The sequence below is a fragment of the Pocillopora damicornis genome, chromosome 4 (assembly GCF_964200805.1).
Source record: "Pocillopora damicornis chromosome 4, jaPocDami1.2, whole genome shotgun sequence".
Taxonomy (NCBI): domain Eukaryota; kingdom Metazoa; phylum Cnidaria; class Anthozoa; order Scleractinia; family Pocilloporidae; genus Pocillopora; species Pocillopora damicornis.
Window position 1 is genome coordinate 6,334,754 of NC_142673.1, and position 23,099 is coordinate 6,357,852.

At 38.3% G+C, this 23,099-nt stretch overlaps 3 protein-coding genes and 1 long non-coding RNA gene across 5 annotated transcripts; all 4 read right to left on the minus strand.

Moving 5' to 3' along the window:
• Nucleotides 1-130: 130 nt before the first annotated feature.
• Nucleotides 131-5,559, minus strand: LOC113670106 (uncharacterized). The gene is made up of 9 exons (XM_089205164.1): nt 5,464-5,559; nt 5,142-5,187; nt 3,391-4,292; nt 3,216-3,308; nt 3,040-3,132; nt 2,551-2,724; nt 1,821-1,918; nt 1,467-1,597; nt 131-1,159 (listed from the first exon to the last, which is right to left on the minus strand). The coding sequence occupies exons 3-9, from the start codon at nt 4,252-4,254 to the stop codon at nt 999-1,001; spliced, it is 1,614 nt and encodes a 537-aa protein (XP_089061290.1). The 5' UTR covers nt 4,255-4,292; nt 5,142-5,187; nt 5,464-5,559; the 3' UTR covers nt 131-998.
• LOC149046609 (major facilitator superfamily domain-containing protein 12-like) lies at nt 5,070-7,948 on the minus strand. Its single transcript, XM_089202615.1, has 4 exons — nt 7,485-7,948; nt 6,019-6,127; nt 5,464-5,577; nt 5,070-5,075 (listed from the first exon to the last, which is right to left on the minus strand). The coding sequence occupies exons 1-4, from the start codon at nt 7,946-7,948 to the stop codon at nt 5,070-5,072; spliced, it is 693 nt and encodes a 230-aa protein (XP_089058741.1).
• Nucleotides 7,949-8,336: 388 nt separating this feature from the next.
• Nucleotides 8,337-10,051, minus strand: LOC149046610 (uncharacterized). The gene is made up of 2 exons (XR_016186232.1): nt 9,761-10,051; nt 8,337-9,363 (listed from the first exon to the last, which is right to left on the minus strand). It is a non-coding gene; the product is annotated as an uncharacterized LOC149046610 (long non-coding RNA).
• Nucleotides 10,052-12,007: 1,956 nt separating this feature from the next.
• LOC149046611 (uncharacterized) lies at nt 12,008-20,052 on the minus strand. Of its 2 annotated transcripts, XM_089205162.1 has the most exons (11): nt 19,443-20,052; nt 17,988-18,096; nt 17,434-17,547; nt 17,116-17,161; nt 15,381-16,282; nt 15,206-15,298; nt 15,030-15,122; nt 14,529-14,702; nt 13,816-13,913; nt 13,462-13,592; nt 12,008-13,180 (listed from the first exon to the last, which is right to left on the minus strand). In XM_089205162.1, exons 1-11 carry the CDS (start codon nt 19,904-19,906, stop codon nt 13,029-13,031), a joined length of 2,376 nt encoding a protein of 791 aa, XP_089061288.1. In that variant the 5' UTR covers nt 19,907-20,052; the 3' UTR covers nt 12,008-13,028. The 2 variants fall into 2 exon arrangements, 1 of the variants encoding a protein (XP_089061288.1); XR_016186230.1 differs by lacking the exons at nt 12,008-13,180; nt 13,462-13,592; nt 13,816-13,913 and having other exon boundaries at nt 14,566-14,702; nt 14,844-15,122; nt 19,443-20,039.
• Nucleotides 20,053-23,099: the final 3,047 nt, after the last annotated feature.

Consider the following 23,099-nt stretch of genomic DNA (forward strand, 5'->3'; position numbering starts at 1 on the left):
CCATTGGAGACAAAAGGTCCTGATTTCCTCATTCGCCCCTAGCCATACTCTTACTACGCACGCTCAAACTAGCTAGCTCGAAGCTCTGTCAGGTTCGATCGCCCGGAAGAAACAAACAAGCACGTACGTAAAGATAATTTGGATTTATTTATAATTGAGTTGATAATGTAAATTGGTCACGGTAGAGAGTTTCAAAACTGACGTTTCGAGTGTTAACCCTTCGTCAGAGCGAGTCGTACTCGGCCGTACTCTTACTACGCATGCTCAAATTAGCTAGCTTGAAGCTATGCCAGGTTCGTTCACCTGGAACAAAAAAACACGTATGTTGACTTATATTACTTGGTTTTATTTATAACTGAGTTTATAATGTAAATTGGCCACCTTACAGAGTTTCAAAGCTGACGTTTCGAGTGTTAACCCTTCGAGTGTTATGTAATTAAGACTGTGAACATGACCATAGCAGTTCTTCAAAACCAAGAATGTCGTAATACACGTAGCTATAATGTATGAAAACTTTTGCTTGTCCGCGATTGATCTAAGCGGTTCACATTATTTGTTCCGAGATGTGAACAGTTTTCCGAGCAAACATTTAGCTATCAATAGAAAAGAAGAAAATCTAAAAAATTTTGAAAATAGATAGACTCGTTTTCAACTAAGATACTACACTATTATTATCTTTAAAAAGACAAGATCACTATTCATAAAAAAATTTAGGAAAAGTGGACTCCTGTTCATCTCGGTGCGAGAAGTTACGACTTGTCTCCTTTTATTTTACGGAATTCTACGATTGCAAAACTTTTCATGATCATGTGAAAGAGTTTTTCCTAAAATCTAAAGAACAACAGATGGAAATGAACTTTACAATCTCTTTGATTTTAACTTGATCGTTAAAAATAAAACAGTTATGGGTCGTATAGGTCGAAATCGTGGGCATTTCTGTGCAATGACCTTTAAGTAGGTCGACAGAGCGTCTACACATAATGCAATTTTCAAAGAATTCAAAGTTTAGAGTCCTCAGAACAAGAATCCACAACCACGATGGAGGTATTGTGACTATCATCCAAGCTGTGGCCTGACGTTGCTTTGACTCCCGATGGACATTGGTTAACTTGAACATCAAACGACGATTGGCCGTGTAGAGCCTCAACATCTTCTGAAACTGGAAGTACAAATTGACAGACGTTTTCGTTGACAACAAAGACAACCACGTGTAATACTGACTAACAAACATGAAGCTCTAAGTTTAAAACCGTCTTATTAACTTAGCATGGATAGCAGTACTACATAGATACAAAACCATCACGAAGTAAATGCATTTACACAGGCTTGTGTTATTTGGTAAGATTACTAGTTTAAACAAAAGAACGCTTGACACCATTGCGTCAGGGGGTAATTCAGAGTATTTGTAGTTATTCTCATTACGTTACCCAAGTTATAGACGTGTAACAGCTTGACAATGTACTTACCTTTACTTTTGCAGATAAAGTTAGATGGTTGGAAAAACAAAACCAGCAAGAATCCCACCAGCGTTAATACTCCAGGCGCCATTACAAACACATGCCGTACATAGTTGCTAACCGCCTCATTTGAGCTGGTTCTAAAATGAATAAAGGAATTGAGGGGTTTACTAAATCGTGCGTAATTTTAAAACCGTTATTGAAGTTTCAAATTGTCAACGGTGGCCGTGTCAAGCTGGTGAAGACAAACATGTTGAATATACTTTTCGAGTTTTAACAAATCGGCCGGTCATCTAAACGTTTTAAATACCATGTTTCTTGTTCTTTCTAGGGTAAATTACAATAAAGATTTGATAGACTAACCTTTCTTCTGGATAAAATTCCTGTATACCAATGATAAGAGCACCCTTTGAGATTCTGGCGATTACAGTGATAATGGAAAACACTGATCCACTGGTTTCCTGACAGGAAATCACCGTATCAACTCATTGATCTCAGATGGGAAACCAACATTGGTACTAACATTTACGTAATTTTTAACTCTTTACCCCCAGGCCTAAGACCGACAGGTCTTTAATTTCTCCTCCCAGTGTCACTGCTGAATCAAACATTTACGACAAGAGAGAAAAAGGTAAATGATCGCCAATCAAAATAAAGGTCTTAATTGTTCGAATAATTATCCCTATTAGTGTCATGGTAAATTTATAGAGAGCACTATGGAAAATATGCACACTAATCATGGTATAATCAAGTTTCAGAACTAGTCCGCGACTGAAACGGTTCTTTTTCAGTACCCTCTGTGATTGGCCTTGAAAACTCGCGACAATCTCTCAACTGATCAGATGTAAATCGAAATTTCCCAAACTTCAGGCGATCTAACTGTATTTACTTGAAATTCTCAGTAGCTACTTGTAAGATTTTATTTCGTTCTGACAAAGAGTTGGGATGAGTTTGGATTTTGTTTTGCGACATTCAAGACAACTTTCATGTCATTTCAATTTCAAAAATGGCTGATTGAAAATGCACTGTAACTGAACTGAGCTGATTTTGCGTCTCTCCTCTAGACCATTAAAACTTGTTTCAAAACACTAACCCTATTTTCCCCGATCAGCTCGGTGATGAAGACCAGTGCCATGACGTACATTATGGACAGACCGCTTCCTATCATAACCACTGGTGCATAAGTTAATTGTCTGATGGAGAAGGTTTGAAAATAGCTCCAAACAGCGCCACCCATCACTAATAAACTTGCCAGAAGGTAGCTCCACTATGATGTGCATATCAATGAAAGTATGAAAGTTACTAAGACTAAGTTAACAAATAAAGTTTTTCTTGGTTCTGTAACAAGCAAGACACAAAAAAAGATCTGAGAATCCTTTGAGTAAAACTTGAAACCTGAGGAAAGATGGTTCATTTGTCGAGTAAAGTTAATTAAAGCCATTAAGATGATCGTTGATTTATTGCCCCTCTCAGCCACTCATCATCAACCAGTAGATAAGCCGACGTTTGGCGTAATCAATGCAATTCCACTAACACAAACTTAGAATGACCAGCTAGAAGAAGCTGTTAATCTAGGTCTTACCTTACTTCCAATTTTCCTTTTCAGTTTCTTACACGTTGAACTCGCTATAGAGCCGCTGGTTAGGAGGACGAGTGGGAAATAAGCGGTAGCTGCCTGATTCAGGAAAAAAATACGATGATATTATTATAATTATTAATAAGTTTGAAAACAACTGAGCACTTCAGATTGAACTATACCTTGGGGAATGATAATCTCTCTGTGAGGAAGAGCGGTAAATAACTGTTTACAGAGTCCTGCGCAAGGCGTGTACATGTAAAGATAATGGCTACCTGAAAATTAAAATACGAGAAAAACATCAAAGAGAGTCAACTAAATCAACATACAAAGATTATTGGAAACACAAGGGTTTACCATGTACACGTTTGGATCTTTTAGCCAGTTTTTGATTCCTTTTGGACGTCTTCCCTCAGATATAGAACTTGTCGATTGAACAGGGACACCAAGAAGATCAGGGTTATCCGCTGAAGTTACGGAATTATTAGTGCTATCGCAACCTTCTATTCTTTCGATTTTTCTGACGGGTTGTTTTGGAAAATCTTGCATACTTTCATCCAGACTCGTTTTGTTGTCAGGCGTGTGATCGAGATTTAATTCCTGTCGTTCTGTTCCATTCATTGGCGGCATTTCCAGAAATCCAGAAGGATCGAAAGTCACAGACTTTCTTTGCTTCCTAACTGATGTACCGCAAAGGCTTTCCTTCTTATCATCATCACCTCCATCATCTTCAAATCCAGAGTTAGAGAGCCCAAATTTACCATCATCCGGAAAAAGCACCATTCCATATTTTCTTTGCTTAGGTACGATACAAAAAGATGTCTTGGGGGCTGCGCTGATGGTCATTTTCCACATACCTTTTTCAGTAGTGTTTTTGATCTCTCCTTGCCTGGTGTTCCACGACTCTTCATCGGTTGAATGATCATCGGCTATACCGTCCATTGTAACTTGATTTTCCATGGCACCAAAACATGTTGGTTGTTCGTGCTCTTCGTGTTGTAGTCTCAACAGGATGTCGTCAAAATCAAGCGTTCGTAGACTCTTCTTGCGTTCACTATCAAAATGCTGTACTTCTAGATCAGTTTTCCCGTCGGCAAACATAGCAACAGCAAACTTCTGCAGAAGACTCCGTTTTCTGACACGCAATTCATGGCTTTTGGTTTCTCCATTTCCGTCCATCTCATTTTGATGTTCTTCATATTCAGTTGAAGCCATAACCATGTTAGTAAACTTAAAAGCAAGACTGGTCCGTCTAGAATCTTGAGCAAAAACAAACAAAACAAGCAATTAACGAACGTCTGTTTTTTCTGTCTCAGGGCTCAACGATAGAACTAAATCATGTCACCTTCAGGAACATGTCTTAACTCTTTGTCGGATCAACTATTAACATTTATTCCCTCAAAATGATCTCAATAATATTTTTATAACACGGGATATCTGGACTTCTTCTCGTTTGTTTTTGTTGTACTTCTTTTCCCGTTGGAACTTGTAAGTGAAAAATCTGAGTAACCCAAGCTAAGCTAAAGGTTTTGCGCTGCGCTGGAAAAAAAAGTTATAGTAAAGTTCTCCGAAAAGACGATCCTTAGAAGGCTAGGTTTACGGATGAAATTCCTTGCATTATCCTCACCATCTACTAAGCTGTTTCTTCGAAGTAAAACTCGAGCTACTAACGTAGTCGACATTTAGCCTCTTGGCGGAATGCAGTCTGGAAATAACTGGAGTTTGAGGGTTGGATATCCTAACTGTCACCACTAATCTTAATCTCCAGTCGACATGCGCTTCTGAACTAGATACTTTGCTTTAAAGAGGAGGTTGTCTAAACATTTCAAGTAAGATTGGTGCTGTCTCCAGACTGGACCACCTGTATCAAACTTGAGGCATGCCTGCACACAGTCATGGCCAATAGATTCTCAAAATTACCGAGGCAACAATACACTAGATATTAAGAAGCTCCATGCATAAATAAGACCTTTCCCCCTTAATATGACGAGTAGCGTTTTTCATATATGTAGTTTAGTTTGATGTCAGAGAGGACGTTACATCTGCAATTTAACAGAAAAAACGATGGTTTTAAGATAATACACCACAGTACATATCCGTAGACTTACTTGCATTTTCGGGTACAAACTCTTAAATGAATTTTTCAGAAGCTTTCTGCAAAATAACGGGAAAGTGGCCAGAGTGAATTGAAGGTTCTTTAGATAATGTGTAGACCATACCTCTATCCCTCTGGTCATGCTATGTAACTTCAAGACCCGTTCAGATTAATAGAGCTCTTTAAGATAAATCAAATGAAGAACGAAGAAACAGTCGCGCAAGCGCGCCGCTCTTAGCTCCATAGTGTTGTCTGCTTTCCGAACGCAAAAATAAGCTTTTGTATGACCTATATCTGAAAAGAAAAGGAAATATCTTTTTTGCTTCCTGTCTTACCGTACAATCCGTTGTGGCGCTTTCTTTATTCTGACATTGTTGAGGTTCCTTTGTACCAATGTGGAAGATGGCTGCAAAGAAGAGTCCTGTCCCAGTAGCAATCCACGAGAGGTGCTGTTTAGAAAAAAATTAATCAACTAGCATCTTAACCCTTTAACTCCCAGAAATGATTAACTTTTAACCTCTCCCTGTTGTAAACATACGCTATCCAGCCAACAGCTGATGAGAATACTCATACTTATCAGGGAGAAGTTTTTATCTTGATCTAACACTAAATTCTCAAAATTAATTTACAAGGAAATGCAAAGCAGCTCCAAGAGAGAATTGATAATCAGATCTTGAAAGTTGAAAGGTTAAGGACAAAAAAAAAGGTTTTTGATGCCAGCAGAGATGTGTGGAAGGAGGCTGAAAGGCTGTCAGGCAGTGCAGCAAGAGAAAACCAAATTTCTCCGATCCGTTTTTTAATTGCGTTTTTTTAAAATTTCATTGTATTGAGCTTCCGCCTGTTTGTCAAAGCATATCGTAGCATAGAATTATTAACGAAGCTGCGCTTACCACAAAATTTGGAAGGCTCTGGGGTCCCAGAGTATCGCTATTGTCTTGTCCGAAAAGGCCCCAGGCGATCACGTATATGTAAATACCACTAAGGAAGCTGAACATTGTCCTTTTGAACAAGAAAAAGAGAAGAGTAAGGAAAATTGTTCTTAGATGTCACGTTTATCATTTCTACAGGATAACTTCGGAAAAAACGACCTCAGAGTGTCCGTGCTTGAGTTGAGTTATATAAAAGTCATACAAGTGTTTATACAAGTATATTTAAAACAAATACGATTGCCGTTTGAACTGTGTCTTAAAAAAAGTCTCTTGAAGCAAACTTTATGGCACCAATAAAACTGTACATTCTTAACGGATTCAGTTACAGTTGTAATCAAGATAATTTATCTCCACAATGCTCAAACAAATGTGGTACACCGAGATCAAGAAGATGTAATAGACAATTGAAAGCCACCCACCATGATTTCTATTACAAAGAAAACAGCGATGAAAAAAAAAGGAATTATAATGCTCATTAAAACCGTTATAAAAAGGTGCCAAGATTTTCGCCCACCGGGATTCTTTGAGAGAAAACTTTTAAATGAAAAATTAAGCTGCCGGCAGACGTCTTTGAATAAATTTCCTACCGCGCGCAATAGCTGTTCTCTTGTCCGCATTTAAAAAAAGAAAGTAGACCCAACCAGTCTATATGAAAACTTCGCAAATTAGTTGGATAAAGATTCAACATAATTATCTTGAATCATGTAAAAGGTAACTTGATGCTGTCCTTAAATGCAATCTCAAAAGTAAATCCCTGCGTAATTGACCGCTTGAAACTTCCTAGGGTGTTATAATTGGAGCAATTGACACGAAACCTAAAGCCTCACACAGGAATACAAGTTGCAGTCTTTTATGGCCAGTAAGGTCAATAAACGGCTGAATGCACGATAAAAACTGATGAATCTGTACAAAGCTTAATTTCACATGTGTGAGCAATTAAAATGGAGTTCTGAGCAGACTTACGCATAGGTAGAAGGTTTTTCATTAAATTATTATTTTTTCTGACTTTTACGAAGCAAGAGGCAATGGTACTTAAGTCAACCGATTTACGCTTCCATTAGAGTTGTAGTGAAAAGTAACTTCAAGAGAGTCTGATTATGAAATAAAAACTTTGCGTCATCATCTGACTAGCAAAATTATTACATTATGACGTGCTTCCGTTTAGTTACAGATCAAAGGTGCCGTCAAAATGTGCTCGTGGCACACGAGGCGCAGCCGAGTGTATAACTGATGTTCTTACCACATTTTGACATATTATGTGATCTTTAACTGTAAATCCACGTCAACATGTAATCTGTTTGTTTTAGATAATAAAAAGCCAAAATTGTGCGGATGGCAACGTAAACTATGCGTCTGTCCTCCAGTAGAACTTTAGTAAGAGCCAAACAAAATGAGTGAACAGTTGAGTGTATAAATAAATAGCAAACCTGATGGCGCTAAGATCTGTTCGTTCCTCAACCGACCCAGCTGAAGTTGTGATGAAAGCCAGGTGATTTATCTCCACCACGCTGAAACACATGTTATACAGTGAGAACAAGAAACCGTAATAGACGGTGGGAAGCCATGTTTGATGTCTTCCACCACAGAGAATGCAACGGTTGATGCAGAGAGGAACTACGATGCCCATAAAAACCGTTGCCAGGAGATGCCAAGATTTTCGCATTCCAATTTTCTGTGAAAGAACGGGTATATTAACCATATCACCAAGGTAACCAGAGATTACTGAAGTCAACGCGTCAACAATTTGTCCAATGAGTATTATAAGTCCAGTGTCTACAGCTGAAAGTTCCACTACCTCCATCAAAAATAGGAGAGAAAATGAAAACATGTACTTGCTGAGGTCATTGAATATACTTCCCGCTGCACATAGTAACATTTCTCTTGTACGCATTGTAAAAACGAGGCTCCTTGGTCTGGGCACGCCACACTCTCTTTCCCCCGCTTAAACCTGCTTCGATTCTATGGGAAGCCTATTTTTACCATTTTTATATGGGTGTGTGACGTTCCCACTTGATAAGAAAATAATGCATCAATCACAGCTCGCTTTTTGTTTTCTTGAGAGCCAATCATATCAACAGAGTCTTAGTGAGGTTTCCTACCCCAGCCCTCACAATATTTTACTCTGACTAAAACGAATCAAGCTCGAAACGAAGTAAGCTAATCTTTTGCGTCGTTTGAAAACTTATAGATACTATAACTGGGTGCTATTTTTCTTGGCAGTTTTACTGACCCTTTTAAGGTAGATAATGTTTGGTTTCTCCATTCAAAATCACAGTAGATTGTGAAAGAGCAGAAAAATTTAATTCGATGTCTGGTGCAATTCGTATCCACAGTAATTTTTTTGTTCTTATTACACACACAATAAATTGACCTTGCTTAGAGAAATTCGCTAAACCCTAGATTGACGTTAGAACTTGGCTATAGCTTATTATTCTTGGCTATAGCTTATTATTCTTGAGAGTCATCAAATTGATAAAGATCGGGGTTGATGATAAGTAGACTAATTATTGCAATTTCCATAATTAAAAGGAAGTTAATTGAGAAACATTGATGTCAAGTCTCGTTCACCGCCACCTCCCATGACCTACATTTGGCCGATTATTAAGTAGTGCTTTTAAAACATTCACATTGGAAATGAGTTTTTTTTGGAAGAAGAAATATATGAACTGAATAACCTCCTCCTTCATCGTTACTTGGATATCCAAGTAACATGTTTATATAGCCGGTGAACTGACCTTACGTAATTGAAAGTGCAGAAACTAAAATGTTCCGCATAATTACAGGCTCAAACGCGACTAATTTTGGCTTGTTTTGAGTCATTGATACAAATTAGAATAGTTTAGAGTTGTGGATTGCAAAAGCAATTATTTGAAGTGAAATGCAGTTCCAAACCATCTGTTCACTTTGAACTTTCTTTCGTATACTGGCAATTTAATCTCAAGTAAGTAATTGCACTATGTCTTTCTTGAAAGACAATTGTTAGACAAGGGTAGTTCTATTCGAGCAACCATTGTCTGAGGTCCCATTAGTAAAGATACTGCTGTCTCAGAACCAAAACATCCCGTAACCATTAACGTAGCTCTACAATAATCTTGTGTATGGTTTTATGCAACAAAACCCACGCATATTATATTTCTGAAAAGAAATTATAGGTTTGTGTCCTCAGGAAGACAATGAACCGCGGCGACGGAAGAGTTTTGATTTGCATCTAATCACACCTTTGGCGTTGCTTTGTTTCGAAGAGAAGCTGAGGAAGTGGAATATCAAACGATGATTGATCTGCTTGAGCCTCAACATCCTGTGCGTCTGCACATGAGAAATGGCACACGTAAAGGTTATGCAATGGAGGGCATACAACAATATATGAAATAACGCTCCAAACCTATTATCAAAAGCAGAGGAATTAGAACAAAAAGTAGAGAAAGTCTCTGCGTCGGTATACGGTTTCTTGCGTAAAACCAAACAGAATACTTCAGACGTCATTGCTGACACATTTTGCACGTAGTTGCATACAACAATAAATGCAGAGGAATTAGAACAAAAAGCGGAGAAAGTGTTTGCGTGGGTATATGGTATCTTGCGTGAAAGAATAAATTTTTGTGACCATTCGCTTGGAGAGGAGTCTGTGTATATTCAATCATTCTGCGTAATTACCTGTATGCTAGACGGGCATCTGAATTAAAATTTAAATCAACGTTGTTACCTTTCGTTTGTAAGCAAACTTTTGACGGTTGGAGAGGCAAAACCAGTAGGAATTCCACCAAACAGAATACTTCAAATGCCATTGCTTACGCATTTTGCACGTATTTGCCAACAGCCTCGCTTGAGCTAATTTGAATCGAGAGTAGGAAATTGGGTATATCAGAATATAGTAGATTTTAAAAAGTTGAAAGCTGATGAAAAAATTTTAAGGTGAACTCGAGCCTATAGGGCACTTTTCTTTGCAAAGTGAACATGAAATTGAATTCATATCTAGAGTTCTCATCAATTCAATAAATTTGCATTGCAGCCATCAATTTATAATTTGCTCTTGTCGCGCGGTTGTTAAGTAACTACACCGACATTAGAAATTTACAGAGTGCTGTTCTATTATGGAAAAAAAAGAAAGGTTCTGGGGAAATTTAGATTGACTATTATGTTTTAGTGTTTATTTTGCATTGGCTAGGAAATGCATGCGAGTTAGAGAAAAGAAATGGTGCGATTCGTGACCCCAGTCAGATTGCAGGAATCACCAGGGATTTTCAAAGTGAATATAGTATGCGCATTTATTCTGCATACTCTGTCTGCTGGTTCACAATATTTGAACCCTTGAAATACGGTTCGAGATCTCTAAGCGAAATCAATCCCACAATCCAGAAATCTCTCTAGAAAAAAGAGAGCCAGGTAAATTGACCGTAATAACGAAAGCTCGGTTGGAAAGTGTCTTTTCAGTGGCACTGATTTCACTGCACTCGAAAAATTGCTAAGGCAAGACAACTTTCCGACCTGTCTATGCGATGTACCAGTGTCGTAACAAATAAGAAATTTCGGAAAGTATATGTATATTTTTTTTTTCAGTAATTGAACTATAAGTTTACTGTAAGGTTTGGCAGATTTTCTTTACTTGGGTCACGTATCCTGTCCGGTGCAAACGCATTCATGAACATATTCAGTCTGACAGATTTACTCAGTCAAGTCAATTAGGATTGGGGGACTAGGCGACTAGGCAATTAGGCTCTCTGAAACCCAGTCAGGTATGGTTAATCGGAACAACCAGACACTCCTTGGCTCGTAACTAGCTAGGTCAACAAGTTGGAAAGTTCTTGAATTTTTGCGGTGCTTTTAATGTGCACGAAAATTAAAAGAGAAAGCAACCCATTTTTCTTGCGACTAAATTTGCTACCACTCAACCATAGAATCGAAACGTTTCAACAAAGGAGAAAATAGAAAACCATTGGAGACAAAAGGCCCTGATTCCTTCATTCGTCCTCAGCCGTACTCTTACTACGCATGTTCAAACTAGCGAGCCTCAAGCTCTGTCAGGTTCGATCATCCGGAAGGAACAAACAAGCACGTACGTTAAGATAATTTGGGTTTATTTATGACTGAGTTGATAATGTAAATTGACCACGGTAGAGTTTCAAAGCTGACGTTTCGAGTGTTAACCATGCACTCGGCATAACTCTTACTACGCGTGCTCAAATTAGCTAGCTTGAAGCTCTGTCAGGTTCGATCACCTGGAACAAACAAACAAGCACGTATGTTGAGATAATTTGGTTTTATCTACTGAACTGATAATGTAAATTGGCTACGTTAGAGAGTTTCAAAGCTGACGTTTCGAGAGTTAACCATTTGTCGGAGCGAATCGTACTCGACCGTACTCTTACTACGCATGCTCAAATTAGCTAGCTTGAAGCTCTCTCAGGTTCGTTCACCTGGAACAAACAAAGACGTATTTTAACATATATTACTTGGTTTTATTTATAACTGAGTTGATAATGTAAACTGGTGTTAGCCCTCCGTCAAAGCGAATGGAAACACCTAAGATTGTCTTATCCTGTTGAAAACTGAGGACGTCCAAATGAAGTATCGCAATGGTTGTCTTTATTTCTGGTGTTAAAAGAAACACACTACCCTTAATTGTAACTCAATCGTAAGGAAGGTCTCTCCAACTGTCATCCAGCCTTCTTCAGAGACAGTCGTCCTTTAAAACAACCCTGAGTATAATTTTCCTGTTTCTCATCAAAACATGCGAAGGTAAAGTAAGTTACATGGGCTGGAGTGTCATTTGACGATAAGCACACGATTTAGGTATCAAATGTTTCAAGGGTCGATGTCAGCATTGTCGGATAGTGACTTTGTTTACTGAACACGTGTTGTCGCGCAATTTCACGTGTAAAGTAGCTAATTGAGTATGACCCTCGTGGTGAACACCAGCTGGATAACAACAAACACCAATACTAGCAACCTGTTTTCGTTCGAAGTCTGATGTTTTTATTAAAATAATAACCAAAGCAACGTTTTTACCCTAACGTAAGAAATTGAATTTCAAAACACTTTAACTAAAATGAGGAGAAAGGAACAAGCTGGGTACGATCAGAGGGTGTGAACTGTAATATTTTTTTTACATTCAGTCTGCAATAGACTTAGTATTTCCACGGTTAACTTTTATTTTTCACCGAAATCTTAATTAAAGACTCGTCAGTTTACATCTCATCTACTTCTTGTTACATTTTTTATGTAAGGAATATGCTGGTCTAGATATTGACTCTAAACAACCTTTTTTCGAAGCCTGAACAAGGAGCCTTCCCCACCCCCTTCTCTTCCTTTTAACTCTTCCTACCCACCTTGTCCTCCTCGCCTCGCCTCATTTTCTCATGTTTGAAAGTTAGTTTCAAGCATAATTAGGACTGCGAACATTATCATACCAGTTATTCAAAATCAAAAATATCATAATACATGTAACTATAATCTATGAAAACTTCTGCTTGCATTGTCCGCCACTGATCTGAACGGTTCACATTATTTATTCCGAGATGTGAACAGTTTTCTGAGCACGAAGTTCGAGGAAAACTTTGAGCTATCAGTAGAAATCAAGAAGATCTAAACAATTTTGAACATTGATGGACTCATTTTCAATTAAAATACTATGCTATTCTTATTATAATTATTAAACAACACGATAACTATTTATCTAAAATTTAGCAAAAGTAGACTCTTGTTCATCTTGGTGCGAGAGGTCTTTACGACTTGTCTGCTTTTATTTTACGGAATTCTACGATCACAAAACTTTTCATGTGAAAAGGTTTTTCCTAAAATCTAAACAAGAACAGACAGAAAACGAACTATACTATCTCTTTGATTTTAACTTGATTGTTGAAAATGAAACAATTAGCAGTCAAATCGTGCAGGCCCAAATCGTGGGCGTATCTGTGCAATGACCTTTTAGTAGGTCGACGGAGCCTCTACACATAATGCAATTTTCAAAGAATTCAAAGTTTTGAGTCCCCAGAACAAGAATCCCCCACCACGATGGAGGTATTGTGACTATCATCCAAGCTGTGGTTTGACATTGCTTTGACTCCCGGTGGACGTGGAACATCAAACGACGATTGACCGTGTAGATCCTCAACATCTTCTAAAGCTAGAGGAATAAATTGACAGAGGAAGTTTTCCTTGACAATAAAGACAACTGCATGTAATACTGCCTAACAAACCTGAAACTCTAAGTATAAAACCGGCAGTACTACATAGACGCACAACCATCACGAGGTAAATTCATTTACACAGGCTTGTGTCATTTAATAAGATTACTAATTTCAACAAAGGAACGCTTGATACCATTGCTTCAGAGGGTAGTTCAGAGTATTTGCAGTGATTCTCCATACGTTACGCAAGTTATAGAAGTCTGGACAATGTACTTACCTTTACTTTTGCAGATAAAGTTAGATGGTTGGAAAAACAAAACCAGCAAGAATCCCACCAGAGTTAATACTCCAGGCGCCATTACAAACACATGCCGTACGTAGTTGCTAACCGCCCCATTTAAGCTGATTCTAAATTGATAAGAGGAATTGAGGAGTTTACTAAATCGTGCATAATTTTAAAACTGTGGTTAAAATTTCAAATTGTCAAGGATGGCCTGGTCAAGCTGGTAAAGACAAACATGTTGAATATACTTTTCGAGTTTTAACAAATCGGCTGGTCATCTAAACGTTTTATATAGCATGTTTCTTGTTCCTTCCAAGGTACATTACAATTAAGATTTGATAGACCAACCTTTCTTCCGGATAAAATTCCTGTATACCAATGATAAGTACACCGCTTGAGATTCTGGCGATTACAGTGATAATGGAAAACACTGATCCACTGGTTTCCTGACAGGAAACCACGGTATTAACTCATTGATCTCAGATGGGAAACCAACATTGGTACTAACATTTACGTAATTTTTAACTCTTTACCCCTAGACCTAAGACCAACAGGTCTTTAATTTCTCCTCCCAGTGTCACTGCTGAATCAAACATTTACGTCAAGAGAGAAAATGGTAAATGATCGCCAATCAAAATGAAGGTCTTGATTTTCAGAAAAATCCTCCTTGTTAGTTTTATGGTAAATTTATAGAGAGCACTCTGGAAAATATGCACACTGATCATGGTGTTAATCAAGTTTCGGAACTAGTCCGCGACTGAAACGGTTCTTTTTCAGTACCCTCTGTGACTGGCCTTGAAAACTCGCAACAATCTCTTAACCGATCAGATGTAACTCGGAGTTTCCCAAACTTCAGGCGATCGAACTGTATTTACTTTAAATTCCCATTAGCTCCTTGTAAGGGTTTTATTTCGTTCTGACAAAGAGTTGGGATGAGTTTGGATTTTGTTTTGCAACATTCAAAAGAAATTCCACTTCATTTCAATTTCAAAAATGGCTGGTTGGAAATGCACTGTAACTAAACTCTTCGAAACCATTAAAACTTGTTTCGAAACACTAACCTTATTTTCCCCTATCAGCTCAGTGATGAAAACCAGTGCCATGACGTACATAATGGACAGACCACTTCCTATCATAACCACTGGTGCATAAGTTGATTGTCTGGTGGAGAAGGTTTGAAAATAGCTCCAAACAGCGCCACCCATCACTAATAAGCTTGCCAGAAGGTAGCTCCACTATGATGTACATATCAATGAAAATATGAAAGTTACTAAGACTAAGTTAACAAATAAAGTTGTTCTTGGTTCTGTAATAAGCAAGAAACAAAGAAAAGGTCTGAGAATCGTTTGAGGAATCGAACTTCTGACTACCTTTACCTGAGAAAAGATGGTTCATTTGTCCATTAAGTTAAATAAAGCCATTGAGATGATCGTTGATTTATTGCCCCTCTCAGCCAATCATTGTCAACGAGTAGATAAGCCGACGTTTGGCGCAATCAATGCATTTCCACTATCACAAAGGTGGAGTGACCAGTTAGAAGAAGCTGTTAATCTAGGTCTTACCTTACTTCCAATTTTCCCTTTCAGTTTCTTACACGTTGAACTCGCTAGAGAGCCACTGGTTAAGAGGACGAGTGGAAAATAAGCGGTAGCTGCCTGATTCAGGACAAAAGTAGGATGAGATTATTATAATTATGAAAGAGTTTGAAAACAACTGAGCACTTCAGATTGAACTATACCTTGGGAAATGATAATCTCTCTGTGAGGAATAGCGGTAAATAGCTGTATACAGAGTCCTGCGCAAGGCGTGTACATGTAAAGATAATGGCTACCTGAAAATTAAAACACGAGAAAAACATCACAGGGAGTCAACTAAATCAACAAACAAGGATAGTTGGAAACACGAGGGTTTACCATGTACACGTTTGGATCTTTCAGCCAGTTTTTGATTCCTTTTGGACGTCTTCCCTCAGATGTAGAACTTGTCGATTGAACAGGGAGACCATGAAGATCAGGGTTATCCGTTGAAGTTAACGAACTATTTGTGCCATCGCAACCTTCTATTCTTTCGATTTTTCTGACGTGCCGTTTTGGAAAATCCTGCGTACTTTCATCCAGAATCGTTTTGTTGTCATGCGTGTGATCGAGATTTAATCCATGTCGTTCTGTTTCGTTCATTGACGGCATTTCCAGAAATCCAGAAGGATCGAAAGTCACAGACTTTTTTTGCTTCTTAATTGATGTACCGCAAAGACTTTCCTTCTTATCATCATCACCTCCGTCATCTTCAAATCCAGAGTTAGAGAGACCAAATTTACAATCATCCGGAAAAAGCACCATTCCATGTTTTCTTTGCTTAAATACGGTACAAAGAGAAGTCTTGGGGGCCGCGCTTTTGGTCATTTTCCACATATCTTTATCAGTAATGTTTTTGATCTCTTCTTGCCTGGCATTCCACGACTCTTCATCAGTTGCATGATCATCGCCTATACTGTCCATTGTAACTTGGTTTTCCATGGCACCAAAACATTTTGGTTGTTCGTGCTCTTCGTGTTGTAGTCTCAACAGGATGTCGTCAAAATCAAGCGTTCGTAGACTCTTCTTGCGTTCACTATCAAAATGCTGTACTTCTAGATCAGTTTTCCCGTCGGCAAACATAGCAACAGCAAACTTCTGCAGAAGACTTCGTTTTCTGACACGCACTTCATGGCTTTTGGTTTCTCCACATCCGTCCATCTCATTTTGATGTTCTTCATATTCAGTTGAAGCCATAACCATGTTAGTAAACTTAAAAGCAAGACTGGTCCGTCTAGAATCTTAAGCAAAAAAAAAAAAAACAAAACAAGCAATTAACGAACGTCTGTTTTTTCTGTCTCAGGGCTCAACGATAGAACTAAATCATGTCACCTTTAGGAACATGTCTTAACTCTTTGTCGGATCAACTATCAACATTTATTCCCTCAAAATGATCTCAATAATATTTTTATAACACGGGATATCTGGACTTCTTCTCGTTAAGTTTTTGTTCTACTTCTTTTCCCGTTGGAACTTGTAAGTGAAAAATCTGAGTAACCCAAGCTAAGCTAAAGGTTTTGCGCTGCGCTGGAAAAAAAGTTATAGTAAAGTTGTCCAAAAAGACGATCCTTAGAAGGCTAGGTTGACGGATGAAATTCTTTGCCCCATCCTAGCCATCCACTTGGCTGGTTCTTCGAAGTAAAACTCGAGCTACTAACGTAGTCGACATTTAGCTTCTTAGCGGAATGCAGTCTAGAAATAACTGAAGAAGGCTTGAGGGTTGGATATCCTTTCTGTGACCACTAATCTTAATCTCCAATTGACATGCCCTTCTGAACTTGATATTTTGCTTTAAAAAAGACGTTGTCTAAACATTTCTAGATTGGACCTCCTGTATCAAACTTGTGGAATGCCTGCACACAGTCATCGTTAATAGATTCTCAAAAATACCGAGGCAACAATACACTAGATATTAAGAAGCTCCATGCAAAAATAAGACCTATTCCCCTTAAGATGAGGACGAGTGGCGTTTTCATCTTTGTTTGATGTGGTAGAGGACGTTGCATCTGCAATTTTAATAGAAACATCGACGGTTTTTAAAATAATACACCACAGTACATATCCATAGACTTACTTGCATTTTCGGGTCCAAACTCTTCAATGAATTTTCCAGGAGCTTTCTGCAAAATAACGGGAAAGTGGCCAGAGTGGATTATGGGTTGCTATAGATAATGTGTAGACCGTACCTCTATCCCTCTGGTCACGCAATGTAACTTCAAGACCCGTTCAGATTAATAGACCTCTTGTAGATAAATCAAATGAAGAACGAAGAAACAATCGCACAAGTGCGCTGCTATTAACTCCATAGTGTTGTCTGCTTTCCGAACGCAAAAATAAGCTTTTGTATGACCATTATTTGAAAAGGAAATATCTTTTTTGCTTCCTGTCTCACCGTAAGATCCGTTGTGGCACTTTCTCTACTCTGACATTTTTGAGGTTCCTTTGTACCAATGTGGAAGATGGCTGCAAAGAAGAGTCCTGTTCCAGTTGCAATCCACGAGAGGTACTGTTTAGAAAAGAATTAATCAACTAGCATCTTAGCCCTTTAACTCCCAGAAATGATTAACTTGTAACCTCTCCCTGTTGTAAACATACATTCTCCGGCCAACAGCTGATGAGAATAGTCGTACTTATCAGATAGAAGTTTTTATCTTGATCCAACACTAAATTCTGAAAATTAATTTATAAGGAAATGCAAAGCAGCTCCAAGAGAGAATTGACAGTCAGATCTTGAAAGTTGCAAGGTTCGAGATAAAAAAAAAATATTTTTAATGCCAGCAGAGATGTGTGGAAAGAGGCTGAAAGGCTGCCAGGCAGCGCAGGGAGAGAAAACCAAGTTTCTCCAACCCGTTTTTTTAATTGCGTTAATTATTATTTCATTGTATTGAGCCTCCGCCTGTTTGTCAAAACATATTGTAGCATAGAACTATTAACGCATTTATTTACCACAAAATCTGGAAGGCTCTCAGGTCCCAGAGTATCGGTATTGTCTTGTCCGAAAAGGCCCCAGGCGATCACGTATAGGTAAATACCACTTAGGAAGCTGAACATTGTCCTTTTGAACATGAAAAAGAGAAGAATAAGAAAAATTGCTTTTAGATATCGCGTTTATCATTCCTACAAGATAAGTTAGTAAAAAACGGCCTCAGAGTGTCCGTGCTTGAGTTGGGTTATATAAAAGTTATACAAGTAATTTATACAAGTATATTTAAAACAAATACGATTGCCGTATGAACTATGTGTCTTAAAAAAAGTCTCTTGAAGCAAACTTCATGGCACTAAGAGCTGTACATTCTCTGTAATAAAGGTAATTTATCTCCACAATGATCAAACATATGTAGTACACCGAGATCAAGAAGATACAATAGACAATTGAAAGCCAGACACCATGATTTCTATTACAAAGAAAACAGCGGTTAAAGAAAAAAGGGATGATAATGCTCATTAAAACTGTTATAAAAAGGTGTCAAGATTTTCGCCCGCCGGGATTCTTTAAAAGAAAATTTTAAATGAAAAATTAAGCTGGCGGCAGACGTCGTTGAATAAATTTCCTACCGCGCGCAATAGCTGTTCTCTTGTCTGCATTTTAACCAGAGATGGTTAGATGCTAGATGAAAACTTCGCAAATTAGTTGGATAAAGATTCACCATAATTATCTTGAATCATGTACAAGTTAACTTGATGCTGTCCTTAGATGCAACCTCAAAAGTAAATCCCTGCGTGAATGACTGCTTGAAACTTCATGGGGTGTTATAATTGGAGCAATTGACACGAAACCTAAAGCCTCACACAGGAATACAAGTTGCAGTCTTTTATGGCCAGTAAGGTCAATCAACGGCTGAATGCATGATAAAAACTGATGAATCTGTACGAAGCTTAATTTCACATTTTCGAGCACTTAAAATGGAGCTCTGAGCAGACTTGCGCAAAGGTAGAAGGTTTTTTATTAAATTAGAGTTATTTGTTATGACTTTTACGAAGCAAAAGGCAATGATACTGAAGTAATTTACGCTTATATTAGCGTTGTAATGAAAAGTAAGTTTAGGAGAGTCTGCTTATAAAATTAAAACTTTGCGTCATCATCTGATTAGCAAGTTATTACATTTTGACGTGCTTCCGTTTTGTTATAGATCAAAGGTGTCGTCAAAATGTGCTCGTGGCACACGAGGCGCAGCCGAGTGTATAATTGATGTTCTTACCACATTTTGACATATTTATATGATCTTTAACTGTAAATCCACGTCAACACGTAATCTGTTTATTTTAGATGATAAAAAGGCAAAATTGTGTGGATGACGACGTAAACTACACGTCTATCCTCCAGTAGATCTTTGGCAAGAGCCAAACAAAATGGTTGAACAGTTAAGTGTAACTCAATATAATACTATAAACATAGCAAACCTGATGGCGCTGAGATCTGTTAGTTCTTCAACCGACACAGCTGAAGTTGTGATGAAAGCCAGGTGATTTATCTCCACCACGCTGAAACACATGTTATACAGTGAGTACAAGAAACCGTAATAGACGGTGGGAAGCCAAGTTTGATGACTTCCACTACAGAGAATGCAACGGTTGACGCAGAGAGGAACTACGATGCCCATAAAAACCGTTGCCATGAGATGCCAAGATTTTCGCATTCCAATTTTCCGTGAAAGAACGGGTACTTTAACCATATCGCCGAGGTAACCAGAGATTACCGAAGTCAACGAGTCGACAATTTGTCCAATGAGTATTATAAGTCCAGTGTCTGCAGCTGAAAGTTCCACTACCTCCATGAAAAATAGGAGACAATATAAAAACATGCACCTGCCGAGGTCATTGAATATACTTCCCGCTGCACACAATAACATTTCTCTTGTACGCATTGTAAAATCGAGTCTCCTTGGTCTGGACACGCACACTCTCTCTCTCTCTCCCTCACTTAAGAATGCTTTGATTCTATGGGAAGCCCATTTCTTCCACTTTTATATGGGTGTGTGACGAAGGGTCAGTGTAATTGCAAAGAAAAACTGATGATTGATGATAAGTAGACTAATTATTGAAATTTCCATGATTGAAAGGACGTTGATTGAGAAACATTGATGGAAATTCGACTCGAAAGTCACGTTCAAGGCCACCTCCCATGACCTACATTTGGCGGATTATTAAGTACTGTTTTTAAAACGTTGACATTGGAAATGAGTTAACCATCTCTTTGGAAGAAGAAATATGAACTGAATAACCTCCTTCGGACTGTCATCGTTACTTGGATATCCAAGTCACATGTTTTATATAGTCAGTGAACTGACCCTATGTAATTGGAAGTGCCAAACTAAAATGGTCACCATAACTACAGGCTGAAACGCGACTGATTTTGGCTTGTTTTGAGTCATTGATCCAAATTAGAATAATTTACAGTTGTGGATTGCAAAAGCAATTATTTGAAGTAAAATGCAGTTCCAAACCATCTGTTCACTTTCAACTTTCTTTCATATGCAGGCAATTTAATCTTAAGCAAGTAATTGCACTATGTCTTTCTTGAAAGACAATTGTTAGACAATATAGTTCTATTCGAGCAACCATTGTTTGTGTCCATCAGTAAAGATACTACCGTCTCAGAACTCAAACATCCCGTAACCATTTACTTAACTTTACCATAACCTTGTGTATGGTTTATCCAACAAAACCCACGCATATTATATTTCTGGAAATAAATTATAGTTTTGTGTCCTTAGAAAAAGAATGAACTGCAGCGACGGAAGAGTTTTGATTTGTATCTAACCACAACTTTGGCGTTCCTTTGTTTCGGAGAGAGGCTGAGGAAATGAAACATCAACGATAATTGATCTGCTTGAGCCTCAACATCCTGTGTGTCTCCACAGGAGAAATGGCACTCGTAAAGGTTATACATTGGAGGGCATACAACAATATATGAAATAACACTCCAAACTTACTTTCAAAAGCAGAGGAATTAGAACAAAAAGCAGAGAAAGTTTTTGCGTGGGTATACGGTATCTTGCGTAAAAGAATACATTTTTGTGACCATTCGCTTGGAGAGGAGTCTGTGTATATTCAATCATTCTGCGTAATTACCAGTATGCTAGACGGGCATGTGAATTAAGATTTAAATCAACGTTGTTACCTTTCGTTTGTAAGCAAACTTTTGACGGTTGGAGAGGCAAAACCAGTAGGAATTCCACCAAACAGAATACTTCAAATGCCATTGCTTACGCATTTTGCACGTATTTGCCAACAGCCTCGCTTGAGCTAATTTGAATCGAGAGTAGAAAATTGGGTACATCAGAATATAGTAGATTTTAAAAAGTTGAAAGCTGATGAAAAAATTTTAAGGTGAACTCGAGCCTATAGGGCACTTTTCTCTGCAAAGTGAACATGAAATTGAATTCATATTTAGAGTTCTCATCAATTCAATAAATTTGCATTGCAGCCATCAATTTATAATTTGCTCTTGTCGCGCGGTTGTTAAGTAACTACACCGACATTAGAAATTTACAGAGTGCTGTTCTATTGTGGAAAAAAAAGAAAGGTTCTGGGGAAATTTAGATTGATTATTATGTTTTAGGGTTTATTTTGCATTGGCTAGGAAATGCATGCGAGTTAGAGAAAAGAAATGGTGCGATTCGTGACCCCAGTCAGATTGCAGGAATCACCAGGGATTTTCAAAGTGAATATCGTATACGCATTTATTCTGCATACTCTGTCTGCTGGTTCACAATATTTGGACCCTTGAAATACGGTTCCAGATCTCTAAGCGAAATTAATCCAGAAATCTCTCTAGAAAAAAGAGAGCCAGGTAAATTGACCGTAATAACGAAAGCTCCGTTGGAAAGTGTCTTTTCAGTGGCCTGCACTCGAAAAATTGCTAAGGCAAGACAACTTTCCGACCTGTCTATGCGATGTACCAGTGTCGTAACAAATAAGAAATTTCGTTTAAGTTTACTGCAAGGTTTGGCAGATTTTCTTTACTTGGGTCACGTATCCTGTCCAGTGCAAACGCATTCATGAACATATTCAGTCTGACAGATTTACTCAGTCAAGTCAATTAGGCTTGGGGGACTAGGCAACTAGGCAATTAGGCTCTCTGAAACCCAGTCAGGTATGGTTAATCGGAACAACCAGACACTCCTTGGCTCGTAACTAGCTAGGTCAACAAGTTGGAAAGTTCTTGAATTTTTGCGGTGCTTTTAATGTGCACGAAAATTAAAAGAGAAAGCAACCCATTTTTCTTGCGACTAAATTTGATACCACTCAACCATAGAATCGAAACGTTTCAACAAAGGAGAAAATAGAAAACCATTGGAGACAAAAGGCCCTGATTCCTTCATTCGTCCTCAGCCGTACTCTTACTACGCATGTTCAAACTAGCGAGCCTCAAGCTCTGTCAGGTTCGATCATCCGGAAGGAACAAATAAGCACGTACGTTAAGATAATTTGGGTTTATTTATGACTGAGTTGATAATGTAAATTGACCACGGTAGAGAGTTTCAAAGCTGACGTTTCGAGTGTTAACCCTTCGTCAGAGCGAATCGCACTCGGCATAACTCTTACTACGCGTGCTCAAATTAGCTAGCTTGAAGCTCTGTCAGGTTCGATCACCTGGAACAAACAAACAAGCACGTATGTTGAGATAATTTGGTTTTATCTACTGAATTGATAATGCAAATTGGCTACGTTAGAGAGTTTCAAAGCTGACGTTTCGAGAGTTAACCATTTGTCGGAGCGAATCGTACTCGGCCGTACTCTTACTACGCATGCTCAAATTAGCTAGCTTGAAGCTCTCTCAGGTTCGTTCACCTGGAACAAACAAAGACGTATTTTAACATATATTACTTGGTTTTATTTATAACTGAGTTGATAATGTAAACTGAACACGTCAGAGAGTTTCAAAGCTGACTTTTCGAGTGTTAGCCCTCCGTCAAAGCAAATGGAAACACCTACCTAAGATTGTCTTATCCTGTTGAAAACTGAGGACGTCCAAATGAAGTATCGCAATGGTTGTCTTTATTTCCGGTTTTAAAAGAAACGCACTACCCTTAATTGTAACTCAATCGTAAGGAA